At 45.4% G+C, this 26635-nt stretch overlaps 1 protein-coding gene across 1 annotated transcript in view; it reads left to right on the plus strand.

The window, feature by feature from the left end:
- The first annotated feature begins 1030 nt into the window (after nt 1-1030).
- LOC128685615 (protein turtle homolog A-like) overlaps nt 1031-26635 on the plus strand; it is an 895009-nt gene continuing 869404 nt past the window's right edge. The window contains exon 1 of the mRNA XM_070088010.1: nt 1031-1880. Coding sequence (XP_069944111.1) covers nt 1745-1880 — 136 coding nt within the window. The 5' untranslated portion in view covers nt 1031-1744. The remainder of the gene's footprint in view (nt 1881-26635) is intronic.

The raw sequence follows: 26635 nt of genomic DNA on the forward strand, positions 1-26635 counted from the left end.
TATCAACAAGTGCAAGTTGCACACAACACACTGGCAATACAAAGTCTGCAATAGACACTCCTTAGTGACAGAAACCTAGCGACAGACACAAACATGTAATATACATGCAGAGAGAGAGAGAGAGAGAGAGAGAGAGAGAGAGAGAGAGAGAGAGAGAGAGAGAGAGAGAGAGAGAGAGAGAGAGAGAGAGAGAGAGAGAGAGAGAGAGAGAGAGAGAGGGAGAAATATGTAAACATATACATACAGATAGATAGGTAGGCAGAGATAGAGTGAAAGAGAGAGAGTGAAGGAGAATTATTCCTTCACTCTTCTTACGTACCCACTTCACCAGACTTATTCACTACTGACACTTCGTAATGAATAAGGCTGTGACAGAGTAATTAATTTCCTGATAACTTCTCATTATACTATGTAATTGATATAATTAGTTATCAATTTTTAAACATATTTAGTATAATGTATTATTATTATTATTATTATTATTATTATTATTATTATTATTATTATTATTATTATTATTATTATTATTATTATTATTAATTACCGGTAATAATAATATTATTATATTATTATTATTTACGAATATCACACTGTAAATATTATAATAATTATTATGTGTTATTTATAAATGTCTTTGACTTAGCATATATATACTGAGAGGTGTATATCTGTCAATATACATACACTAAAAGATAAATATGTCTCTCAGGATATATACATTGAGAGGTGTATACCTCTCAATGTATATATACTGAGAGGTATACGTCTCTCGGTGTATATACATTGAGTTTATTATAATCTTAACTTATTAAAGTATTCTTGACTGGTGGAGCAGAGGTGACATGCAGCCTTAATGACCTTCGTGTAGCAGACATGTTTTAAACCCCATTAACCAATTATTTAATGTTTAACTTTATTAGGGGAAAGGTGGTAAATAATCAGGTTACTTACGAGTGGATAAACCCGTAAGGGTCTGACAGTGATATTGTTAGCCGCAGTATAAACTGACTCTCTTTTTATTACAGGGAGGAAGAGGCGTCACACCGCCCACGACGCCAATTCTAGGCCACCACGCCCATTCCACGTGCTCCCTCCCCCTCCCCCCCCCACACACGCCGGCATCCTCCAGCTCTATCTTACTCTGTTTTAACTCTGACGATTTAAAGGCCTGAAAGCAGTCTCCTTAATTTTCATACACGTTCTTCTGGACTCACACACACACAGCTTCAGTTCTCCATCCTCCCTCATTATCCTCTCCTTCTCTCTTGTGCTCATTCCCCGTGCGTCCCCTTTCATCAGTCTCTCTTTTCGTCCCTGCTCCCACCTTCTCCTTGCCCACTGAATTCATTCCTGTTTTTTTCTCACAGCTTTCTTCTCTCGTATTTCCTCTCCTCTCGTCTTGTCTGACCCTCAATGGAACGTCTGATTGGTGAATGATGCTCAGGCCAGAGAAGGTCACGAGGAACACAACACGTCTGTGTGTTTCGAGAGACGTGCTGTTGCTACTGCTGGTGTTGCTAGTGGTGGTGGTAGTGCCAGTAGTGGTGGTGGTGGTGGCAGTGCCGGTAGTGGTAGTACCAGTGGTGGTGGCACTGGTGACAGAGAGAGTGCCAGGGGTGCTACTCACCCTCCAAGAAGTACCACCCAACTCGCCGCCCTCTTGTTTCTCACCCACCCCCTTCCTCACCGCCCACACCCTCAACCCACACCCCATCACAGCGACCAAGGCGTCTGCATTAACGCGATGCTGAGCGTGTGGGTGGGCCTAGGAGCATGGGCATGGACATGGGCGTGGGCGGCCATGTTGGTGACAGCTACTCTAGTGAGAGTAGCAGCACTCAGGACCAACGTGGTGGCAGAGGTACCAACACTTGATGTAGGTAAGTACATGAAGCTGGCTGTACTGCATATTATGTTCTCATAGTACTTGATTGTAACTCTTATCACGTGATTGTAACTCTTATCACGTGATTGTAACTCTTATCACGTGATTGTAATTCTTATCACGTGATTGTAACTCTTATCACGTGATTGTAACTCTTATCACGTGATTGTAACTCTTATCACGTGATTGTGACTCTTATCACGTGATTGTAACTCTTATCACGTGATTGTAACTCTTATCACGTGATTGTAACTCTTATCACGTGATTGTAACTCTTATCACGTGATTGTAACTCTTATCACGTGATTGTGACTCTTATCACGTGATTGTAACTCTTATCACGTGATTGTAACTCTTATCACGTGATTGTGACTCTTATCACGTGATTGTAACTCTTATCACGTGATTGTAACTCTTATCACGTGATTGTAACTCTTATCACGTGATTGTAACTCTTATCACGTGATTGTAACTCTTATCACGTGATTGTAACTCTTATCACGTGATTGTAACTTTTATCGCGTGATTGTAACTCTTATGTGGGTGCGTCTTTTATTACGTGATTGTAACTTATTACGGGAGTGTAACTCTTATTACATGATTGTAACTCTTATTTGATTGTAACTCTTATTACGTGATTGTAACTCCTAAAACGTTATTTTAATCCTAAAATGTGATTGTAACTCTCTATACGTGATTGTAACTCTCCATACGTGATTGTAACTCACAAATACAGATTGAAACTACTAAATAACATATTATAACTCCAAAATAAGCGTAACTTCGCATTCAGAAGTTACGCTACAGTAACTTCTGAATACGTGACTGCGGCTACCACACAGGCGATGGAAAGTCCCAAATACGCGCCTGCAATCCGCAAAATACGCTACTGTAAATCCTAATATTCGTGATCGTAACCTTCCAAACAGGCTTTGCTTGCTCTCCAAAATACGTAACAGAGCTAACAAATACGCTATTTGAACTCCAAAATAAGCTATCGTAACCACATAAATACGCGACTTTAATCCCATAAATACGCGACTGTAACCCCAAAAATACGCGACTGTAACCCCATATATACGCAACTGTAACCATATAAATACGCGACTGCAACCCCATGTATACGCAACTGTGACCCCAATAAATACGCAACTGTTACCCCATAATTACGCGACTGTAACCCCATAAATATACGACTGTGACCCCAATAAATACGGAATAGTAACCCCATAAATACGCGATTGTAACCCCATAAATAACTATAACCCATAAATACGCACCTGTAATCCCATAAATACGCGACTGTGTCCCCATAAATACGTGACTGTAGCCACGGACCTCCCGTATATCAGTACAAGGGAGAATACAAGATCTTTGAGTAAGACTGACCAGGTTTTAAGAAAGCAAATGAAAGGTTAATGTGCATATGTAGACACATGTGTAGACACATGTCGACACATGTGTAGACACATGTCGACACATGTGTAGACACATGGATCAGAGAACCCACATTGTGAAGAATGAAACACTGACCACATCGACTCAAGGTTGAGGGACTGATTACCTCATTCTCCTCCTGTTCTTCAAAATTCTCCTTTGTATGGACTGATGAAGCCACTGTGTGGCGAAACGTTTCCTCAATAAAGATACCCAAGAGTTGCACATGTGTCTAATTTATCAACACTTGGTAATCTTTATTTAGGAAACGTTTCGCCAACCAGTGGCTTCGTCAGAGTAGAATAGTTGAAGTTGAGGGAGAGTTTCAGGTAATCAATCCCTCAGCCTGGAGTCAATCACTCCATCAATGGACTGGTCACATTGACTCCAGGCTGAGGGACTGTTTACCTGAAACTCTTTCCGATTTTCAACCATTCTTCTCTGTACTGGACTGAAGAAGACACTGGTTAGCGAAACGTTTCAACAGTACAGATACCCGAGTGTTGTACAAGTGTCTAATTCTTAATGCACATAACACAGACATGTGTAACAATGGTGGAAATATAAACACATATGCAGTATAATGTGGTCCTTTATTGACAACGTTTCACCCACACAGTGGGCTTTTTCAAGTCACACACAGATCTACCTGGGGTGGAAGGTACGGGAGTATTTATAGTCATGTTCAGAATGTTGAGGTCAGGTGGAGAATGCTGCATCTGATGATCTACCGGGTGGAGTTATAGGGTCTTGGGTAGCTTGGCAGGGGTATTGGACAAGTTGTGAGTAGACCTTCTGCAGTGTTCTATGTTCTTATGTGGGATAGCGATGAAGAAGTTTCTTGGCGAGTGGTTCAGCTATGTTATAGAAGCCGTTGTTCTGGTTGAAATTGTTGGTTATAGAGATAAGCGATGATTCCAGGATTCTTCGGTATTGAGTGTTGTCTTCTGTGGCGATAAGTCTTGAGTTTCTGTAGTTAATTAAATGGTTGTGTGAATTGCGATGTTGTACACAGGCAATCCTTGCATCGTCAGTCCTGCTTGCATATTGGTGTTCTGAAATACGTGTTTGGAGGTCTCTTGATGTTTCGCCCACAAATAATGTGTTGTAGTCATTACAAGGGATTATGTATACCCCTGCAGAGGATGGAGGCTTGTCCTGTCTACTACTGGTGATGTCCTTGATGGTCGTGGTTGTGGAGATAGATACTTGGAATGATGTATTGGAAAAGATGTTGGAAACATGTTTGGCAATGGAGTTGGTGGGGAGGACTATGTATCTCTTCTCGGCAGTGTCTTCTCTGGGTGTGTTGAAGATGTTTAATGCCCGCCGTCTGCAGTCTCTGATGAAGTGACGAGGATAGTGGAGTTTAGAAAATACTTGTTCAATTATAGTGCATTCTTCCTCAAGGAACTCATTGCTGCAGATTCTGAGTGCACGCAGGAAGAAGCCTATAATTACACCACGTTTGGTTTTGGTGTCGTGGTGAGAGTAGAAGTGGAGAAGATCGTTTTGGACGGCGGGCATTAAACATCTTCAACACACCCAGAGAAGACACTGCCGAGAAGAGATACATAGTCCTCCCCACCACTCCATTGCCAAACATGTTTCCAACATCTTTTCCAATACATCATTCCAAGTATCTACCTCCACAACCACGACCATCAAGGACATCACCAGTAGTAGACAGGACAAGCCTCCATCCTCTGCAGGGGTATACATAATCCCTTGTAATGACTGCAACAAATTATTTGTGGGCGAAACATCAAGAGACCTCCAAACACGTATTTCAGAACACCAATATGCAAGCAGGACTGACGATGCAAGGAATGCCTGTGTACAACATCGCAATTCACACAACCATTTAATTAACTACAGAAACTCAAGACTTATCGCCACAGAAGACAACACTCAATACCGAAGAATCCTGGAATCATCGCTTATCTCTATAACCAACAATTTCAACCAGAACAACGGCTTCTATAACATAGCTGAACCACTGCCAAGAAACTTCTTCATCGCTATCCCACATAAGAACATAGAACACTGCAGAAGGTCTACTCACAACTTGTCCAATACCCCCTGCCAAGCTACCCAAGACCCTATAACTCCACCCGGTAGATCATCAGATGCAGCATTCTCCACCTGACCTCAACATTCTGAACCTGACTATAAATACTCCCGTACCTTCCACCCCAGGTAGATCTGTGTGTGACTTGAAAAAGCCCACTGTGTGGGTGAAACGTTGTCAATAAAGGATCACATTATACTGCATTTGTGTTTATATTTCCACTGTGTCGGTATTTGATACCATTTATTTCCATAGTGTAACAATGGTGTTGAGGCTACACACATGACGTGTTCAGGAAACAACACCAGTGGTGAAAGTTTGAAGCTGATCAGACGAGTCATTCTCCAGTTATGGCGCTGATTTTAACAATTTCAAGTTTTTTTTTTTTCGCTGTATAGCCCTTGTGGCTTAGCGCTTCATTTTGATTATAATAATAATAATAATAATAATAATAATAATAATCAAGTTGTTTTTATTTAGATTATTTTACTTCATCAACATATTTACTAGCAAACACACCAAACATACCAGGTACTATCCTGGTAAATTTGACATTTTATCATGGCAACGTTTCGCTCTCCAGGAACTTTGTCAAGACGTTATAAACAATACATGGACACAGAGGGTATATGTAGGTTGAGACACTTATGCAACATATGGGAATCTTTATTAATGAAATGTTTCGCCACACAGTGACTTCCTCAGTACAATGCTTTGTACCGGACTGAACAAGTCACTGTGTGGCGAAACGTTTCCCTAATAAAGAGTCCCATATGTTGCATAAGTGTCTCAATCTTCAATTTGTCAGTTTTCAAACCATTTATCGCACATGTATATACGTGAGTGGAGCAGTACAAGCAGAGGCGTAGTAGCAGCAGTAGCAGTAGTAGCAGCAGCAGTAGCAGCAGTAGCAGCAGCAGTAGCATGCAGAGCAGTAGTGCAGTGGCAGTAGCACAGCAGCTAGCAATAGCAGCAGCAGCAACAGCAGCATAGCAGCCAGCAGCAGCAGCAGCAGCAGCAACAGTAAGCAGCAGCAGCAGCAGCAGCAGCACTGTTAGCAGCAGCAGCAGCAGCAGCATACAGCAAGCAGCTAGCAGCAGCAGCAGCAGCAGCAGCATGCTGCTGCAAGCAGCAGCAGCAGCAGCAGCAACAGTAGCAGCAGCAGCAGCAGCGCAGCAGGCAGCAGCAGCAGCAGCAGCAGCAGCAGCAGCAGCAGCAGCAACAGCAGCAGCAGCAGCAGCAGCAGCAGTGCAAGCAGTTGCTAGCAGCAGCAGCAGCAGCAGCAGCAGCAGCTGCTGCCTGCTGCAGCAGCAGCAGCAGCAGCAGCAGCAGCAGCAGCAGCAGCAGCAGCAGCAGCAACAGCAGCAGCAGCAGCAGCCGGTTAGCAGCAGCAGCGAGCAGCAGCAGTAGCAGCAGCAGCAGTACAGTAGCAGCGCAGTGCAGGCAGCAGTGGCAGCAGCAGTAGCAGTGGCAGCAGCAGCAGCAGTAGTAGTAGTAGCAGTAGTAGTAGTGGTAGTAGGAGAGACACTCAAACATGTCTTCTCACATCCTACCATGTACATTTGCACAAACTATTTTTATGCTACCCGAGCCGTGGCTTTTGTAACGTTTCTTCCTCACGTAACAACTAACTTTTCCACCACTTGTATAACCACTACTATTGCCTCTACCTGAACTACACCTCACTCTGAGCCTATATATACCCTCTGTGTCCATGTATTGTTTGTAACGTCTTGACAAAGCTCCTGGAGAGCGAAACGTTGCCACAGTAAAATGTCACATTAATTGCACTTGTGCCTTTTTACCAAACAACAGGTACTATCCTGGCCCATTATATACTGAAGACATTCAGAAGAGGTCAACTGAAAATTATTTAACGTGATTTAACGGGAAAAATACCATATTATTTTACACATAAAATGATCAATCATGCAGTAAGACTCTCGACTCTCACTCTCCACCGTCCTCAGGTTAACAGGTAACTTTGGAACGTTTGAAGCTCCGCCACTGATGATTTTCGAAGTTATCCCGGCCATTGTTGAAAATTTGAAGTCGATTGGACGAGGCGTTCTCGAGTTACGTGCAAAATAAAACTGAAATGTACAAAAAGGGGGGCAGGATAAAAATTCAGGCAACCTTTTTAAAGGTCCTTCGTTGATCCCTGAAAAAAAAAAAATTCAACTTGTGTTGTGTAAGCTGCAATGTGAGAATTCTCAGGAAAACAATGTGATACACAACGTGAGAGAATATAACTTCCTTCCTTCTGGTGGAGGTCACCACCTCGGTGGCACGCTACCAGAATAGGCTTCCTGGTGGCTTCACATCCCCGCAGGCAAACGCAGCCACCACAATTCGGCTGATCAGGAACTGATGTGACGAATCTGTTGAGTTCCTTCTTGAAGACAGCCAGGGGTGTGTTGGTAATCTCCCTTGTGTATGAAAGGAGGGTGTTAAAGTCGTGGTCCCCATACACTTGTTAAATTCTCTCTTAGTGTATTTACACTCCTGCTTGTCACGGAGGTATCTTGCACTGTCAAGACTCTTGTGTTCGTGTGTAATTATTTCGATGTGAAGGTTTGGGACCAATTCCTCCAGACTCTTCCAGGTGTAGATAATGATGTATTTATCTCGCCTACGTTCTAAGGAAGTCCTTACTAGGGAGTAAAGCTCTAACAGTAATTTAGATGTATGAGTTTATACAAGCTGTGAAGGTTCTCTGTACATCTTCCAGCTCTGCAATTTTCCCTGTCTTGAAGGAGCCGTTAGTATACAGCAATATTCCAACCTAGAGAGAACGAGTGACCTGAAGAGTGCCATCACTGGCTTAATATCTTTTGTTTTGAAAGTTCTAGTTATCCAACCTATTATTTTCCCTGCAGTTGCGAGAAAAAACATTACTGAGCTCCTTGAACATGGTATCTTCTGACGTTATCACTCCCAGGTCTCTCACATTAGACGTACACACTAATGGTTTTGAGTTTGTCTTGTACTCAGATCTTGTTTTATTTCCTACATTCTTCCGTAACGTAGTGACCAAGATCTGTCTTCAGTGGACGTCATGGTGTTGTCAGTAGCTCACTGGGAGGCTCGTCCTCTCTACTAGGGATACAACTCTCATGTAGATGCTGGTATCGTCCTCAAAGGATGATACCAGATAACGTGCGAGTGCAATGAGATTGAGAATACAATGAGATTGAGAACGTGAAGGGTACAATGAGATAGAGAATGCGAAAGAACAATGAGGATATGTACTGGCTGGCCCCACATTCAAACACACACACACATACATACACACACACACACACACACACACACACACACACACACACACACACACACACACACACACACACACACGCACACACACACACACACACACGCACACACACACACACACACACACACACACACACACACACACACACACACACACACACACACACACACACACACACACACACACACACACACACACACACGCACACACACACACACAGAAAGTTACCACAATTAAGTCAGGAGTTTTAGAACATTGAAACCCAAAGTTGTGAGCAGAGCGACGTTCATAACCAGCTCTAACAGGTGCTCTCTCTCTCTCTCTCTCTCTCTCTCTCTCTCTCTCTCTCTCTCACTGATTCGGATCCCTCTTTCTCTCGCTTCAACAACCAAAAGAAGGAGTCTTCGTATCCCACAAGCCCAACCTCAATGGACGCAAAAAGGAATAGTACAGAATGCGGCAGGAGTTTCAAGAGCAGCTCAGTAACAGCAATAAAGATCTGAAGCCGATCTAGAGAATCATTATTCAGCCACTGAACAGAAAACTAACAAACCAAATATTACACAAACAAAACAAATCAAGGCGAAGCTTCCGGTGAGGAGAGTTAGAAGAGACATTCTCTAGTTATCGCACTAGTTATCGCACAATAAAGATCACTGTATCAAGTACAATCAAGATCACTGTATTCAAATACAATGAAGCCGTACAAAAATACAATGAAGGATTCATTAAATTTGTGAAACTTAAAAACGACATAAAAACATGACCTTTCGATATTTCTCAGTCTTATTTTCTCACTTATATTCTATTTGAATTTCTCTGCAATCCCGTAAGAAAAAAAATATTTGATTTTATAAGAACCTGTAATAAGTGTAGCTCCTTTGAGGTACAACATAAGGAAGGCTGGGAGGTTTGAAGTCGATCTGGTGAGGCATCCTTGAGAACCATCATTTCAATTTTCCCAAATTCTTTATAAAGTCAGTGAAATGGCGCCTGCGATCCCACGATCACTGTATAAATTACGTTCAGATACGCTGCTATTTACGTTCTTCAGCAGATAATGAACAGTATTTTCCAGAAACAAAGTTATTTGATAAAAATAATAAATGAAAATTTAGCCTAAAATCAATGCTAACCTTTTTTTCAATAAAGTCCATCGTCACTAAAAGTTTGAAACCGATAAGAAGAACCACTATTTAGTTATTGCTTGGAATTCAACAACCCCAAAATTGTACAAGAATGGTATACAATACCGACAACATGAAGACGTTTCCCCATCCAGTGACTTTATAAATACACGAACATATTGTGGAGACGGTAAAATTATATACAGAAGGTGAGTTAATCAATCCCTCAGTCTCGGAGATGGTGAAGAACACTGTAGTCTTCAACATTGAATGCTGTATAGCCCTTGTGGCTTAGCGCTTCTTTTTGATTATAATAATAATTCAAGACTGAACTTTGCTCACACCTCTGCAACACAACTGTCCTCATAGATTTGTTAAGTTATACCATAAATTCAGTAAAGATCCTACAATTTACATTACTAAAGCAGACAAAGCAAATGCGAGAGTATTATGGACGAGGTAGAATATAGTGGGAAAACGAACGTGTAATTATAAGAGAGGGGAACTTACGTGCCCCTTAAAGACCCAGGCAGTTTACTAGACGCCTACACACGTCAAGGCCAAACATATACTACACCAGTTTTAAAATATAATTGTCTTAGTGACCCCTACAGACTACAGTAACAACGTCAGCCTTATTCCGAAGCCGATCGGAAGCAGCGTTCTCAAGTTAAGGAACAGAAACCAAAATCAGGAATGGCGATATAACTTTGACCAGAGGAAAAAAACACTAACAGTTGCCTGAGGTTTATTCCAAGTTGCAGTAAACCAGTTCTCTAGAGTAAACCAGTTCTCTAGAGTAAACCAGTTCTCTAGAGTAAACCAGTTCTCTAGAGTAAACCAGTTCTCTAGAGTAAACCAGTTCTCTAGAATAAACTAGTTCTCTAGACTAAACAAGTAGTTCTCAACCACTTAAAGGTAGTTTTCGAGGGTATATAATTACTTGTGTGAGTTAGCACTGAAAATAAAACAAATAATAATAACAATAATAAGAGAAATGATAACAGTAAGTATAATAATAATTATGAGTAATGACAATAGTAATAAAATAATAATAATGAGATAATAATGAGAAATAATAACAATAATGAGTAATGATGATAATAAAATAATAATAACAATAATAATAATAATAATAATAATAATAATAATAATAATAATAATAATAATAATAATAATAATAATAATAATAATAATATCTCAAAATGGTATCAGGAACAGAAAACTGAGAACGAGAAGAAAACGAATAAAAATATCGGTCGTTATTTCTGCTCTGAGAGAGAGAGAGAGAGAGAGAGAGAGAGAGAGAGAGAGAGAGAGAGAGAGAAAGAGAGTTAACTCAGAAACAACAACAATTATAGTGTAAAACTGGGCACCCCCAGTTTTACATAAGCGTATATCTGCGTATAATTAATATTATTCAGTTATGCGTTCCGCTCGAGTGTGGAATTACGCAGCGTCTGTCCGTCTGTGCGTTGTGTGTTGCAAACGACGCAACATCTGAATATAACGAATATATTAAAGTATATTGAACATTAATGTTGATTAATATGATGAATATTGTTTCAGAAATACAAACTAATATATATATATATATATATATATATATATATATATATATATATATATATATATATATATATATATATAATATATATATATATATATATATATATACATATATATATATATATATATATATATATATATATATATATATATATATATATATATATATATATATATATATATATATATATATATATATTAATTAATAATTTTGTACCAAAAGCACCTTAGAAAACTTGCCTAACCTTATTATAACAAGCGCAATTTAATTTAGCCTAATCCAACTAAATATATTTTAGGTAAGTTTACAATAATTTAATAATAAACAAACACGATGAAATATATTTTTTCGTTAGATTCAGAATGATTTTTGTGAAATTATTGCATACACAAATTTTCACTTGCCTTACTCGGCAAGAAGAGCGTTGCTATTTAAGCCGAAATCGCATGTTCTACCTATTCGGCACGACATATACATATTTAGGTTGAGGGAGGTGAGGTTTGATTGTTAAGAAGGAAGGGAAGGAAGAAGGGAAGAAGGGATAGAGGGAGGGACGGAGAGAGAGAGAGAGAGAGAGAGAGAGAGAGAGAGAGAGAGAGAGAGAGAGAGAGAGAGAGAGAGAGAGAGAGAGAGAGAGAGAGAGAGAGAGAGAGAGAGAGAGAGAGAGAGAGAGAGAGATGCTTAACAGAGCAGCTTCTCCTCTTAACAACAGTCAACATTTCACAGTATTACTAAGACAGTTAAATGGGTGACTGTTCAAGAGCCTTCAACAGTGATTATGTGACTGTTTTTACTAGTACGCTCAGTGGGTCCACGAGTTCTGTTCACATTCCACAACTTTATTCTCACTTATCTTACATGTTGTTGTTGTACGTTATAACCGGTTGTTGTGATAAACAGACCACCATGTAACCTTGACCTAACTGACTTAAATCAAGAAATTTGCTGAATGAGACGAAAAAGGGAAAATCTACTGAGGAATTTTGTCCCTAACAAGACTGACTATAAACAGTCGGAATTTCAACTGTTTCTTAAGGTAATGTGTTGTGGCAGGATTAACACTCTTTGTTTCTCGATTACTCCAGCACTCCCTCTCTCCCTTCCTGCCTCTCTCTCACGCCGTGTCTCTCTCCCACCCTTACTCCCTCTGTCGCTCCCTTCTTGCCTCTCTCTCTTCCTTAATGCCTCTCTTCATATCTCCCTCCCTCCCTGCCTCTCTCCCACCCTACTTCTCTCCCTCCCTTCCTGCCTCTCTCCCTCCCATCCTGCATCTCTCCCTCCCTGCCTATCCTACATCCATCCCAATCCTCTCCTTCCCTATGTCTCCCTCCTCATACGTCTATCAATTACTTCCAACGAGTCTGGAAGACTCATTACGTGAGTGTAGCAGAATGTTGGAGATGTTACAGTAACACCACCACCGTCGCTGGCAGTATAAGTGCTGGCCAACCAGGTCTTCTTAAGACCACATTCTCCCACACCTGTTCTTCCCGAGATCAGTATGGATAACTAATAAGGCTGGACTATCACACTAACCGCTACTGAAGTTCAGTATAACCACTACTGACTATATACTATATCCTACTACTCGACTAGGCACTACTATGGTTTCTCAGCCTAGTAGTTCTCATGATCCACCAGGCATCAAAATTATTTATAGTGTATAAATCAATACGGAGCAGCAACCAAACAAAGTCATGCATGAATGTCAGCAGCACATACACCAGGCTGGTAGCACACACCAGGCTGGTAGCACACACCAGGCTGGTAGCACACACCAGGCTGGTAGCACACACCAGGCTGGTAGCACACACCAGGCTGGTAGCGCACACCAGGCTGGTAGCACACACCAGGCTGGTAGCACACACCAGGCTGGTAGCACACACCAGGCTGGTAGCACACCGGCTGGTTGCACACCAGCCGGTAGCGCACACACCAGGCTGGTAGCACACACCAGGGCTGGTAGCGCGCACACCAGGCTGGTAGCACACAGGGCCAGGCACCACCAGCTTGTTAGCACACACCAGGCTGGTAGGCACACCAGGCTGGTAGCGCACACCCAGGCTGGTAGCACACACCAGGCTGGTAGCACACACCAGGGCTGGTACACACCAGGCTGGTAGCACACAACACAGGCTGGAGAAGACACACCAGGCTGGTAGCACACACCAGGCTGGTAGGACACACCAGGCTGGTAGCGCACACCAGGCTGGTAGCACACACCAGGCTGGTAGCGCACACCAGGCTGGTAGCACACACCAGGCTGGTAGCACACACCAGGCTGGTAGCACACACACAAGGTTGGTAGAACATACACCAGGCTGGTAGCACACACACCAGGTTGGTAGCACACACACCAGGTTGGTAGCACACATACCAGGTTGGTAGCACACACACCAGGCTTGTAGCACACACCAGGTTGGTAGCACACACACACCAGGCTGGTAGCACACACACCGGGCTTGTAGCACACACACACACCAGGCTGGTAGCACACACACCAGGCTGGTAGCACACACACCAGCCTGGTAGCACACACACCAGGCTGGTAGCACACACACCAGTTTGGTAGCACACACACCAGGCTAGTAGCACACACACCAGGCTTTTAGTACACACACCAGGCTGGTAGCACACACACCAGGCTGGTAGCACACACCAGGCTAGTAGCACACACACCAGGCTGGTAGCACACACACCAGGCTGCTTGCACACACCAGGCTGGTAGCACACACCAGGCTGGTAACACACACACCAGGCTGGTAGCACACACACCAGGCTGGTAGCACACACACCAGGCTGGTAGCACACACCAGGCTGGTAGCACACACACCAGGCTGGTAGCACACACACCAGGCTGGTAGCACACACACGAGGCTGGCAGCACACACACCAGGCTGGCAGCACACACACCAGGCTGGCAGCACACACACCAGGCTGGCAGCACACACACCAGGCTGGTAGCACACACACCAGGCTGGTAGCACACACCAGGCTGGTAGCACACACACCAGGCTGCTAGCACACTAGGGCTGGTAGCACACACCGGGCTGGTACACACACCAGGCTGGTAGCACACACACCAGGCTGGTAGCTCACACCAGGGCTGGCAGCACACACCGGGCTGGCAGGCACACACCCAGGCCGGCAGCACACACCAGGCTGGCAGCACACCCAGGCTGGTAGAGACACACGGGCTGGCGGCACACACGCCAGGCTGGCGGCACACACGAGGGCTGGTGGCAGCACACACACCAGGCTGGCAGCACACACCAGGCTGGTAGCACACACACCAGGCTGGTAGGCACACACACCAGGCGGCTGGTAGCACCACCTGGGCAGGCTAGACACACACGAGGCTGGCAGCACACACATCAGGCTGGCAGCACACACACCAGGCTGGTAGCAAACACACGAAGCTGGCAGCACACACACCAGGCTGGTAGCACACACACCAGGCTGGTAGCACACACACCAGGCTGGTAGCACACACACCAGGCTGGTAGCACACACACCAGGCTGGTAGCACACACACCAGGCTGGTAGCACACACACCAGGCTGGTAGCACACACCAGGCTGGTAACACACACACCAGGCTGGTAGCACACACCAGGCTGGTAGCATACACACCAGGCTGGTGCACACACACCAGGCTGGTAGCACAGGCATCAGGCTGGTAGCACACACATCAGGCTGGTGGCACACACCACCGGGCTGCTAGCACACACACCGGCTGGTGGCACACACCGGGCTGGTAGCACTACACCAGGCTGGTAGCACACACACCAGGGCTGGTAGCACACCACCAGGCTGGTAGCACACACCAGGCTGGTAGCACACCTACCAGGCTGGTAGCACCACACACCGGCTGGTAGCACACACCAGGCTGGTAGCACACACACCAGGCTGGAAGCACACACACCAGGCTGGTGGCACACACCAGGCTGGCAGCACACCACCAGGCTGGTAGCACACACCAGGCTGGTAGCACACACACCAGGCTGGTTGGCACGCACCGGGGCTGGTAAGCACACACCAGGCTGGTAGCACACACACCAGGCTGGTAGCAGCTACACCGGGCTGGCAGCACACACACCAGGCTGGTAGCACACACACCAGGCTGGTAGCACCACACAGGCTGGTACAGGTAGTGCACACCAGGCCTGGTATGCACACACACCAGGCTGGTAGCACACACCAGGCTGGTAGCACACAGGCTGGTAGCACACACCAGGCTGGCAGCACACGGTAGCACACACACCGGGCTGGTAGCTACACACCAGGCTGTGCACCTAGCACACACCACGGGCTGGATGAGCACACACACCAGGCTGGTAGACACACCCAGGCTGGTAGCACACACCACCAGGGCTGGTAGCACACACACCAGGCTGGTGGCACACACACCAGGCTGGTAGCACACACACAGGCTGGTGGCTACACACCAGGCTGGTAGCTGGTACACACACCAGGCTGGTAGCACACACACCTGGCTGGCACACACCAGGCTGGTAGCAAACACTCCAGGCTGGTAGCACACACAACAGGCTGGTAGCACACACACCAGGCTGGTAGCACACACACCAGGCTGGTAGCACACACACCAGGCTTGTAGCACACACCACCAGGCTGGTGGGACACACACACACCGGCTGGTAGCACACACACCAGGCTGGTACACACCAGGCTGGTAGCACACACACCAGGCTGGTAGCTCACACCAGGCTGGTAGCACACACACCAGGCTGGTAGCACACACACCAGGCTGGTAGCACACACCAGGCTGGTAGCACACACACCAGGCTGGTAGCACACACCAGGCTGGTAGCACACACACCAGGCTGGTAGCACACCAGGCTGGTGCACACACACGGCTGGTAGCACACCACAGGCTGGTAGCACACACCGGCTGGTAGCACACCAGGGCTGGTGGCACCACCAGGCTGGTAGCACACAGGCTGGTACACCGGCTGGTAGCACACACACCAGGCTGGTAGCACACACACCGGGCTGGTAGCACACCACTGGTAGCACCACTTACAGACACACCAGGGCTGGTAGGCTATGCACAGGCTGGTAGCACACACACCACCGGCTGGTAGCACACACACCTCCAGGCTGGTAGCACACACCAGGCTGGTAGCCCAGGGCTGGTGGCACACACAGGGCTGGTGGTCACACCAGGCTGGTGCACAGCACACCATGGCACACCAGGCTGGTAGCACACACCAGGCTGGTAGCACACACACCAGGCTGGTAGCACACACCAGGCTGGTAGCACACACCAGGCTGGTAGCACGTGCTACACAAAGCAACTCTAGTTATGGATTTGCACGTTACTCAAAGGATAAAGGAAGGATGACGTCATTCCTGGAGTCTCTGATTAACGTCTAATCTTCTCCTGTTACGTTAAGATATTCTCTCTCTCTCTCTCTCTCTCTCTCCCTCCCTCCCTTACCTCCCTCTATGCTTCTCCCTTCCCTCCCTCTATGCCTCTCCCTTCCCTCCAGGTCGACCAGACTCCGCTCTCCCACACTCACTAAATCTCACTTACGAATTATCCGGACTCTGAGAAGCGAATCCAATCAGCTGGTAGAAGGAACCATGCGAATTTTTAACCGTATATCGGCAAAACTTTCCGCATTAGCAGCGAAGCGCAGTCCGGATGAGAAATTAAATCCGTGTTAGCGAAGGAGAGGAAGTGAACGCACGTGTCCGGGTACTGTAACTGTTGATGAGTGGACTGTGTCTGGATCACTGTAACTGTTGATGAGTGGACTGTGTCTGGATCACTGTAACTGTTGATGAGTGGACTGTGTCTGGATCACTGTAACTGTCTTCTGACCTTAGTCTGGCCAGACTGGTATACCAGACCCCGTCTACTCTGTCTACCTCCCTCCCTCTCTCTCTCTCTCTCTCTCTCTCTCTCTCTCTCTCTCTCTCTCTCTCTCTCTCTCTCTCTCTCTCTCTCTCTCTCTCTCTCTCTCTCTCTCTCTCTCTCTCTCTCTCTCTCTCTGTCTCTCTCTCTCTCTCTCTCTCTCTCTCTCTCTCTCTCTCTCTATCTCTCTCCCTCTCTCTCTCTCTAATAATAATAATAATAATAATAATAATAATAATAATAATAATAATAATAATAATAATAATAATAATAATAATAATAATAATAATAATAATATTTCTACAAGTACATTGTACAAGGTATACAGACCATAGCTAACATCTATGACACACTACTATATACAAAGCCTCTCGTTATGCACAGCATTTCAGACAAATTGGGTCAATTTTGTCCCCAGGGTGCGACCCACACCAGTCGACTAGTACCCATATACCTATTTTACTGATAGCTGAACAGAGACAACAGTCCTAATGTATTCACCCGTACCAGAGATCGAACCACGGACCTCAGTGTGTGAGCTGAGTGCACTAGCAATCGAGCTATAGGACACTTCTCCCTCTCTCTCTTTCTCTTACACAGGGCTTTCACAGGGTTAGGTTTAAGGTTCCTAATTTTATTTACAAACTAAGAGCTTCACGACTAGCTGGTCTAGTGGCTAACGCGACGGGCTGGAGTTTTGAGACTCTATGACCGCGGGTTCAATCCCGGCCGGGGGTATGGTTTAAGAGCTTCACTTTCGTCGATGTTGTGCTGTACAAACATGTTCCAGACTCGAGACCTCCTGGAAATAAATGATCTCAGATGAAGTGATGTTCTGGAGAAGGGTACAACCAGAGTGAAATTGCTATCTGCTGCCCGTCTTGTTGTGTAGGAAGCTCGCTTATAGCTGTCCTCAGAGTGGAGCCAAGTGTAGTACTTTGACAATACTGGCCTTGTATATAATAGTAAGTCCACCCACATACCTCCAGTGTTGAAGGTTCTGATGAAATGACAGATCTGTCCAGGTTGCGTCCAGGCGAGTGTTGAGCCATCTTGCTCTGTTCTCTATTCTGTCAGGAAAGGGGGGAGGGTGAATCTAAGAAAGTTGAGCATACTCAAGGTGTGAGCATACTTGTGTCTCGTACGGAATCTTGCAACCTCTACTGTCGAGCAGATGAGAGATTCGTCTAAGTGTTGTAAGCTTCCTGGCCGCCTTGTTTGTAAACTTTACAACGTGGTTCTTCACGGTCAGTTTGGAGTCAAGGAATCTCCCGTGATGGAGAGTCACACAGAAGCATCAAGGAACCTTCCTTGATGGAGAATTCCTTCACCAGCATGAAGGAACCTTCCTTGAAGGAGAGTTCCTTCATCAGCATCAAGGAACCTTCCTTAAGGGAGATCACACACCAGCATCAAGAAACCTTCCTCAAGGAACAGTAAGTCCTCGGCTTCTACCTATCAATGCTAATTTCCTTCCTTGACTTCCGAAAAGAATGTACAAACTTTCCTCATGAACTTATGACCAACACTGTCGTGGCGAGGTTCCTCTCTCTTATCCTCGTAAGATTACTCTTCCTACGTCTTATCCTCGTAAGATTAATTGTCCTACGTTTTATCCTCGGAAGATAACTCTTCCTGCGTCTTATGCTAGTAAGATTATGCTCGGAATAATCATCTTTCCTGCGTTTTGGGGTTTTCGACCAAAAATATTCATACGGAAAGAGATCTGCAAAGCAAAATACCTGTAGAGGATGACAAAAGAGATATGCATGGGAGAAGATATTTTTTGTGTGCATATGACGTAGCAAGAGCTCATCATCGGAGCATATGACGTAGCAAGAGTTCATCATCGGAGCATATGACGTAGCAAGAGCTCATCATCGGAGCATATGACGTAGCAAGAGCTCATCATCGGAGCATATGACGTAGCAAGAGTTCATCATCGGAGCATATGACGTAGCAAGAGCTCATCATCGGAGCATATGACGTAGCAAGAGCTCATCATCGGAGCATAAGTCGTAGCAAGAGCTCATCATCGGAGCATATGACGTAGCAAGAGCTCATCATCGGAGCATAAGTCGTAGCAAGAGCTCATCATCAGAGCATAAGAACTTGGGAAAAATGATCTCGTGAATCTTATGCCAGGAATATCACTTCTTACTTGTCTCACTTACCTGTCTTGAGTGTTTGTTTGAGTGCAACACTGGAGGTACCAGTGTTACCACTACAACACAGACACACACTAGTGGTACCAACGTTGCCATCACAGCCAGGAGAGAGACCCTACAGACCACCAGTGTTTACCAGCCATCACAGCCAGAAGAGAGACCCTACAGACCACCAGTGTTACCAGCCATCACAGCCAGAAGAGAGACCCTACAGACCACCAGTGTTACCAGCCATCACAGCCAGATGAGAGACCCTACAGACCACCAGTGTTTCCAGCCATCACAGCCAGGAGAGAGACCCTACAGACCACCAGTGTTTCCAGCCATCACAGCCAGGAGAGAGACCCTACAAACCACCAGTGTTTCCAGCCATCACAGCCAGGAGAGAGACCCAACAGACCACCAGTGTTTCCAGCCATCACAGCTAGGAGAGAGACCCTACAGACCACCAGTGTTTCCAGCCATCACAGCCAGAAGAGAGACCCTACAGACCACCAGTGTTTCCAGCCATCACAGCCAGAAGAAAGACCCTACAGACCACCAGTGTTTCCAGCCATCACAGCCTGGAGAGAGACCCTACAGACCACCAGTGTTTCCAGCCATCACAGCCTGGAGAGAGACCCTACAGACCACCAGTGTTTCCAGCCATCACAGCCAGGAGAGAGACCCTACAGACCACCAGTGTTACCAGCCATCACAGCTAGGAGAGAGACCCTACAGACCACCAGTGTTTCCAGCCATCACAGCCAGAAGAAAGACCCTACAGACCACCAGTGTTTCCAGCCATCACAGCCAGGAGAGACCCTACAGACCACCAGTGTTTCCAGCCATCACAGCCAGGAGAGAGACCCTACAGACCACCAGTGTTACCAGCCATCACAGCCAGGAGAGAGACCCTACAGACCACCAGTGTTACCAGCCATCACAGCCAGGAGAGAGACCCTACAGACCACCAGTGTTACCAGCCATCACAGCCAGGAGAGAGACCCTACAGACCACCAGTGTTACCAGCCATCACAGCCTGGAGATCATGATCGCTGTAGAGTTGCTCACACCTGACAGAAAAACATTTTGGAGGATTATCCTCCCTCCCTCTCTTCCTTTCTCTCTCTCTCTCTCTCTCTCTCTCTCTCTCTCTCTCTCTCTCTCTCCCTGTCTTCATCTCTCTCTCTCTCTGTCTTCCTTTCACTCGGTGTCTTCATCTCTCTCTTTGTACCTCTCTCTCCCTGTCTTCATATATCTCTCTCTGTCTTCATCCCTCTCCCTGTCTTCTTTCCTTTCTCCCTATTTTCATACTTTTCTCTCTCCCTCCTTGCTCTCATCCTTCTCTTTTTTTTTTTTTTTTTTTTTTTTTTTTTTTTTTTTTTTTTTTTTACACAGGGTTTGACAAGGTTAAGGATCCCTAGCTTTATTGACAGCTATTTACAGGTTAAGGATTCCTAACTTTATTGGCAAGCTAAGAGCTGTTACCTACATCAGCTCATTTGAAAGCATTTTTATTGTTATGAGACATACAAGTAGGGAACAGGATGAAGTTGGAGCCATCTGTGGGCCATCATTTTCATTTGATCAACTGACGTTATCTCGTTGACTACATTATGCTGTACGAATGTGTTCCATACTCGAGTCATCCTGGGTATGTATGATCTCAGATGGAGTGATGTTCTGGAGAAGGGTACAGCCAGAGTGAAGTTGCTGCTTTCTGCCCGTCTTGTGGCATAAAAGCTTGTTTCACGCTGTCCTCGAAGTGGATCCAAGTGTGGTATTTTGACAATATTGGCCTTGTACATAACAGTAAGGCCACCCACATCCCTCCTATGTTGAAGGCTCTGCTGAAATGACAGATCTATCCAGGATGGGTCCAGGCGAGAGATGAGACGTCTTGCTCTGTTCTCTACTCTGTCAAGCAGTCGCATATGAGAGGGGGGGCAGGCAAACCAAGAAAGTGGAGCATACTCAAGGTGTGAGCGTACTTGTGCCTCGTACAGGATCTTGCAACCCCTACTGTCAAGCAGGTGCGAGATACGGCGAAGATAAGATAAGATAAGATAAGATTTCGTTCGGATTTTTAACCCCGGAGGGTTAGCCACCCAGGATAACCCAAGAAAGTCAGTGCGTCATCGAGGACTGTCTAACTTATTTCCATTGGGGTCCTTAATCTTGTCCCCCAGGATGCGACCCACACCAGTCGACTAACACCCAGGTACCTATTTGCTGCTAGGTGAACAGGACAACAGGTGTAAGGAAACGTGTCGGAATGTTTCCACCCGCCGGGAATCGAACCCGGGCCCTCCGTGTGTGAAGCGGGAGCTGTAGCCATCAGGTAAGCTTCCTGGCTGCCTTGTTTGCAAGATTTACAACATGGTTCTTCATGGTTAGTTTGGAGTCAAATTTCACCCCAAGGATATCAACTTCTTCTCCAGGTGCCAACATCGTCCCATTCATCCGTACTACTGCACCAGCATTACCATCATGGTGCCTAGAGACGATCATCATTTGCGTTTTCTCAGGTGCAAATGTTATTTGCCATCTATTTCCCCAAGCTGATATAGCTCTCAGCTGGTGATTGATGTAGCTTAGAGCACCTGGCATTTCTTCTCTTGGATAAGTGAATGTCAGTGTACAGTCGTCTGCATATGCATGTGATTCTGGGATGAGATGAAGAAGGTCGTTGAAGTAGACATTCCATAACAGTGGACCCAGCACACTTCCTTGTGGAACGCTTGCCCCAATAGGATGCCTTGCTGATTCCGTTCCATTGAGGACTACACTTAGAGATCTACCATGAAGGTAATCACTGAGGAGACATAGCGTAGAGCCTGCAATTCCCAGTGCTTGAAGTTTTGCTAAGAGGCCCTGGTGCCACACCCGGTCGAAAGCGCCAGCAATGTCCAGTGCTACCACACAGCTGACTTTGGATTCATCCAGTGACTGGTGCCACTTAGTGGAGAGGTTTAACAACAGATCAGCAGCAGAGTAACCTTTCCTGAAGCCATATTGACGATCACAAAGTAGTGAGTGGTAGTCAAAAAAATCTGTCATTTGTCTTGAGATTATTGTCTCAAGGATCTTACCAGTGATTGACAGGAGTGACACTGGTCTGTAGTTGCTGATTTCTGCTCTGCTCTTCTTTTTGTGAACAGGGACTACATTTGCCTCTTTCCATGGAGAGGGCCATTTACACTGTACTAGGCAGTGCTGAAAGATGCGAGTTAGAGGTGCTGCTAGCTGGTCTGCACATCTTCTCAACAATCTTGGGCTCAAGCTTATCTGGGCCCACAGCCTTTTCTTGGTCAAGTGATTTAAGAAGGAAATGCACCTCCTCCTGCCTTATTGTCACCACTGACAGTTTTGACACAGTTCTTGCAGCTAGCCAAGGAGGGTCCCTTGCTGGATCAGGAACTTGCATTTTGGTAGCAAAGTGTTCAGCAAAGAGGTCCGCCTTCTCTTGACTACTAGTAGAGGTGGTCCCATCCTGTCGATTTAGAGGTGGAATAAGTTCATCAGGCAGATAACCTTGTCTGTCCTTGACCAGGGACCACCAGGTTTTGGAGCCTACCCTACCTGATGCTAACTTTCTTTTAGTGTCCACCTCCCATTTAGCAATGGCCCACTTTTGAACATCACCCATATGCCTACAGGCTTGCATGTGCAAGTTCCTGTTATAGGTGGTAGGATGTCTCTTATACCTTCGCCATGCTTTGTACTTAGCAGTAGCAGCCTCTCTACAACGAAAGCCAAACCAAGGCTGAACTGTAGGCTTTGTCACATATTGCCGGTGAGGAATGTGTTCTTGTTGCAGATTAAGGATGTGTCCAGTGAAGGCTTTCACTTGGTTGTCAATATCCCCCTGGAGAAGAGCATTCCAGTCGGTGGTGGCGAGCTCAGAGCAAAGGGCTGGCCAATTACCTTTTTCCCATAGCCAGGTTGTGCGTGTGGACTCCTCACCTCGTTCTGTTGGGATCTTAAGTGTGGTAAAAACAGCCTTGTGGTCAGACGATCCAACGTAGCCGAGGGGTTGACAAGTGACTATGCCTTCTGCCAGATCACTCACTACTGGGTCAAGGGAGGAGCCAGAGATATGAGTAGGGAAATCAACAAAGTTTCTCATGTCAAACACTGCAAGAAGGTCATCAAAGTCCCTCTGTATAAGGTGCTGGTTGAGGTCACCAACAATTATAATATGTTGACAGTTGTGTTGTAGCAGAAGGGAGTCAATATTTTCCATTATGAAATTGATAGGGTCTGCATGTTGCCACTGAGGTCTGTACATTGCACATGCAATGTCTCTATCTCTCTCTCTCTCTCTCTCTCTCTCTCTCTCTCTCTCTCTCTCTCTCTCTCTCTCTCTCTCTCTCTCTCTCTCTCTCTCTCTCTCTCTCTCTCTCTCTCTTTCTGATGTTTGTTATTGTAATTCAGACCTAAATATTAGATTATCCAGAGTAACGTGATAGGTGAGAGGAAAGAAAAAATTGGATGTACTAACAGCATCAACAGTAACAGCAGGAGCAACAACAGCAGCATCAACAGTAACAGCAGGAGCAACAACAGCAGCATCAACAGTAACAGCAGGAGCAACAACAGCAGCAGCAACAGTAACAGCAGGAGCAACAACAGCAGCAGCAACAGTAACAGCAGGAGCAACAACAGCAGCAGCAGCAACAACAACAGCAGCGGCAGCAGCAGTAATAGCAACAACAACAGCTATAACAGCAAAAGTAAAAAACAGCATTAGTAACAGTAACAGCAACAGCACCGCCACCACCAGTAGCATCAAAAAACAGTACCAGTAACAACAACAGCACCGCCACCACCAGTAGCAACAACAGCACCTCCACCACCAGTAGCATCAACATCATCCCCCCCCACCAGTAGCATCAAGAACAAGAGCAGTAACAACAACAGCACCGCGACCACCAGTAGCAAGAGCAGCACCGCCACCACAAGTAGCATCAACAGCATCGCCACTACCAGTGGCATCAAGAACAACAGCAGTAATAACAACAGCACCACCACTAGTAGCATCAAGAACAGCAGCAGTAATAACAACAGCACCACCACTAGTAGCATCAAGAACAACAGCAGTAATAACAACAGCACCACCACTAGTAGCATCAAGAACAGCAGCAGTAACAACAGCACCATACCAGCAGTAGCAAGAGCAGCACCGCTACCACCAGTAACATCAAGAACAGCAACAGTAACAACAGCAGAAATAACAACAACAGCAGCGGATAGTAAACCAACAGATGAATATTCTCGTGGTGCTACGTAGCCTCCTCCTCTCGTGCCACTCATTTCAGGCCGCCATTATTGAATATTTGATCAAGGAAGTTCGTTATCCAGTGAGCTTAATGTGTAACGCCAGCGGCCAGGTAGGCAGGCTTTGCAGGCAGAAAGGCAGGCAGGCAAGCAGGTAGGCTTATATGATGACAGTCAGGTAGACAGACAGACCAGGCAGGAACACTCGACCCTGGCTGTCGCCGTTCTTGACTACCAAAATTATGGTGGATTACCACGTCTTGTCTCCAGTACTTTCTGTGATGACGTTTTTCGTCATGATCTATTTGTGATGGCCCATTTGTGATGATCCATTTGTGATGATCCGTTTATGATGACCTCCAAGGAGGTGGAGCTTCCCTACTTTCTCCAAGAGCTTTATGACTCCCACCAATAATAATAATAATAATAATAATAATAATAATAATAATAATAATAGTGATAATAATAATAATAATAATAATAATAATAATAATAATAATAATAATAATAATAATAATAATAATAATAATAATAATAATAATAATAATAATAACAATAATAACAGAGACGATAAAAACGCGAAAAAATTACAAAGCAGATATGAATCAAACGTTCTAGTGGGCAACGGGAAACAATACGATATTTCACGGTGGTGAATTTTAACAGCTCAGATACAGAAGGAATGAAGAACTCAGAACTGGACACGCGAGCACCATCTCATGAACGAGAGGACCATGTAAGAGACTTGGGTACAGTACAAGACGAGCTATCATTTAGAAAATACGTGAAACCAAATGCCGCGGAGACCCCCAAAAATGATAAGATAACGCGAACTTTGAAAACAAGAGAAATAATGCCAGTGGTGACACTTTGAACCTCACTTGTGCCCTCTACCTTAGAATATTGTTCAGTAACAGAGATGTCAGTTGTAAAAAACACAGAGGTCATTTGCTACCTGCACACAGACAACAGAGTCTCCAAATCGCTGGGAACGCCTCAAAATACTTGGAATGTACTCTCTCCAGCGAAGAAGAGATGTCCATAATACACACCTGCAAGATATTGGAGGGGCTAGTCCCAAGTCCCAGAGATATGGGAGGAAGTGTTAAAGAGACCCAAAGACAAGCAAGGTCGCCATGGGCTAAGAGAACACTGTGTCAATATCCAGCAAATGTCAGAAATATTGCCGAGACAAGTGAAAAATTTCCGTGGGGAAAAATGGATCACACTTCTACGCCAAGTGACAGATGAATGATTGCTGTATTGGCCAGAGGGCTGCCAACAGCAACAGCTTGTTGGAACAGGCAATGAACAGAGGAGCCTGCCACAGGATGACCTGCGAGGGTAGAAATTCTCTCTGAACCAGTCACATGTGTACGTCACAAGATATGCCACAAATATATGTGAAGAAATATGTCGCAAATATACGTCACGAGATATGTCACAGGTAATCACTGGTGTGTGTCTGCGGGATTACGGTCCCTGACCTCGCCAAGAAAATTAACCTCGTCAATATTTATTGACTTCCGTGGTCCCTAGCTGTCGTACCTACTCGTGAAGCTGTGAATGGAGTTTCCTTCCACCACTTCTACATCTACAGCCCCCCTTTTTTTCACACAGGCGTCAATAACCGTGTGGGTTATTCAGCCTCTCTCTCTCTCTCTCTCTCTCGCTCTCTCTCTCTCTCTCTCTATCTCTCTCTCTCTCTCTCTCTCTCTCTCTCTCTCTCTCTCTCTCTCTCTCTCTCTCTCTCTCTCTCTCTCTCTCTCTCTCTCTCTCTCTCTCTCTCTCTCTCTCTCTCTCTCCCTCTCTCTCTCTCTCTCTGTCCTCTCAATACCTCCTGGGATCTTCCACGTCGTGATCAAGTCCTCACAACCCTCCTTTCCTCAAGGAACATCAGGTTTAGGTTATCGAGTCAATCTACACGATGCACTGCAGTAGCAGATCTATAAACTTTAT

The sequence above is a fragment of the Cherax quadricarinatus genome, chromosome 23 (genome assembly GCF_038502225.1).
Source record: "Cherax quadricarinatus isolate ZL_2023a chromosome 23, ASM3850222v1, whole genome shotgun sequence".
NCBI lineage: Eukaryota > Metazoa > Arthropoda > Malacostraca > Decapoda > Parastacidae > Cherax > Cherax quadricarinatus.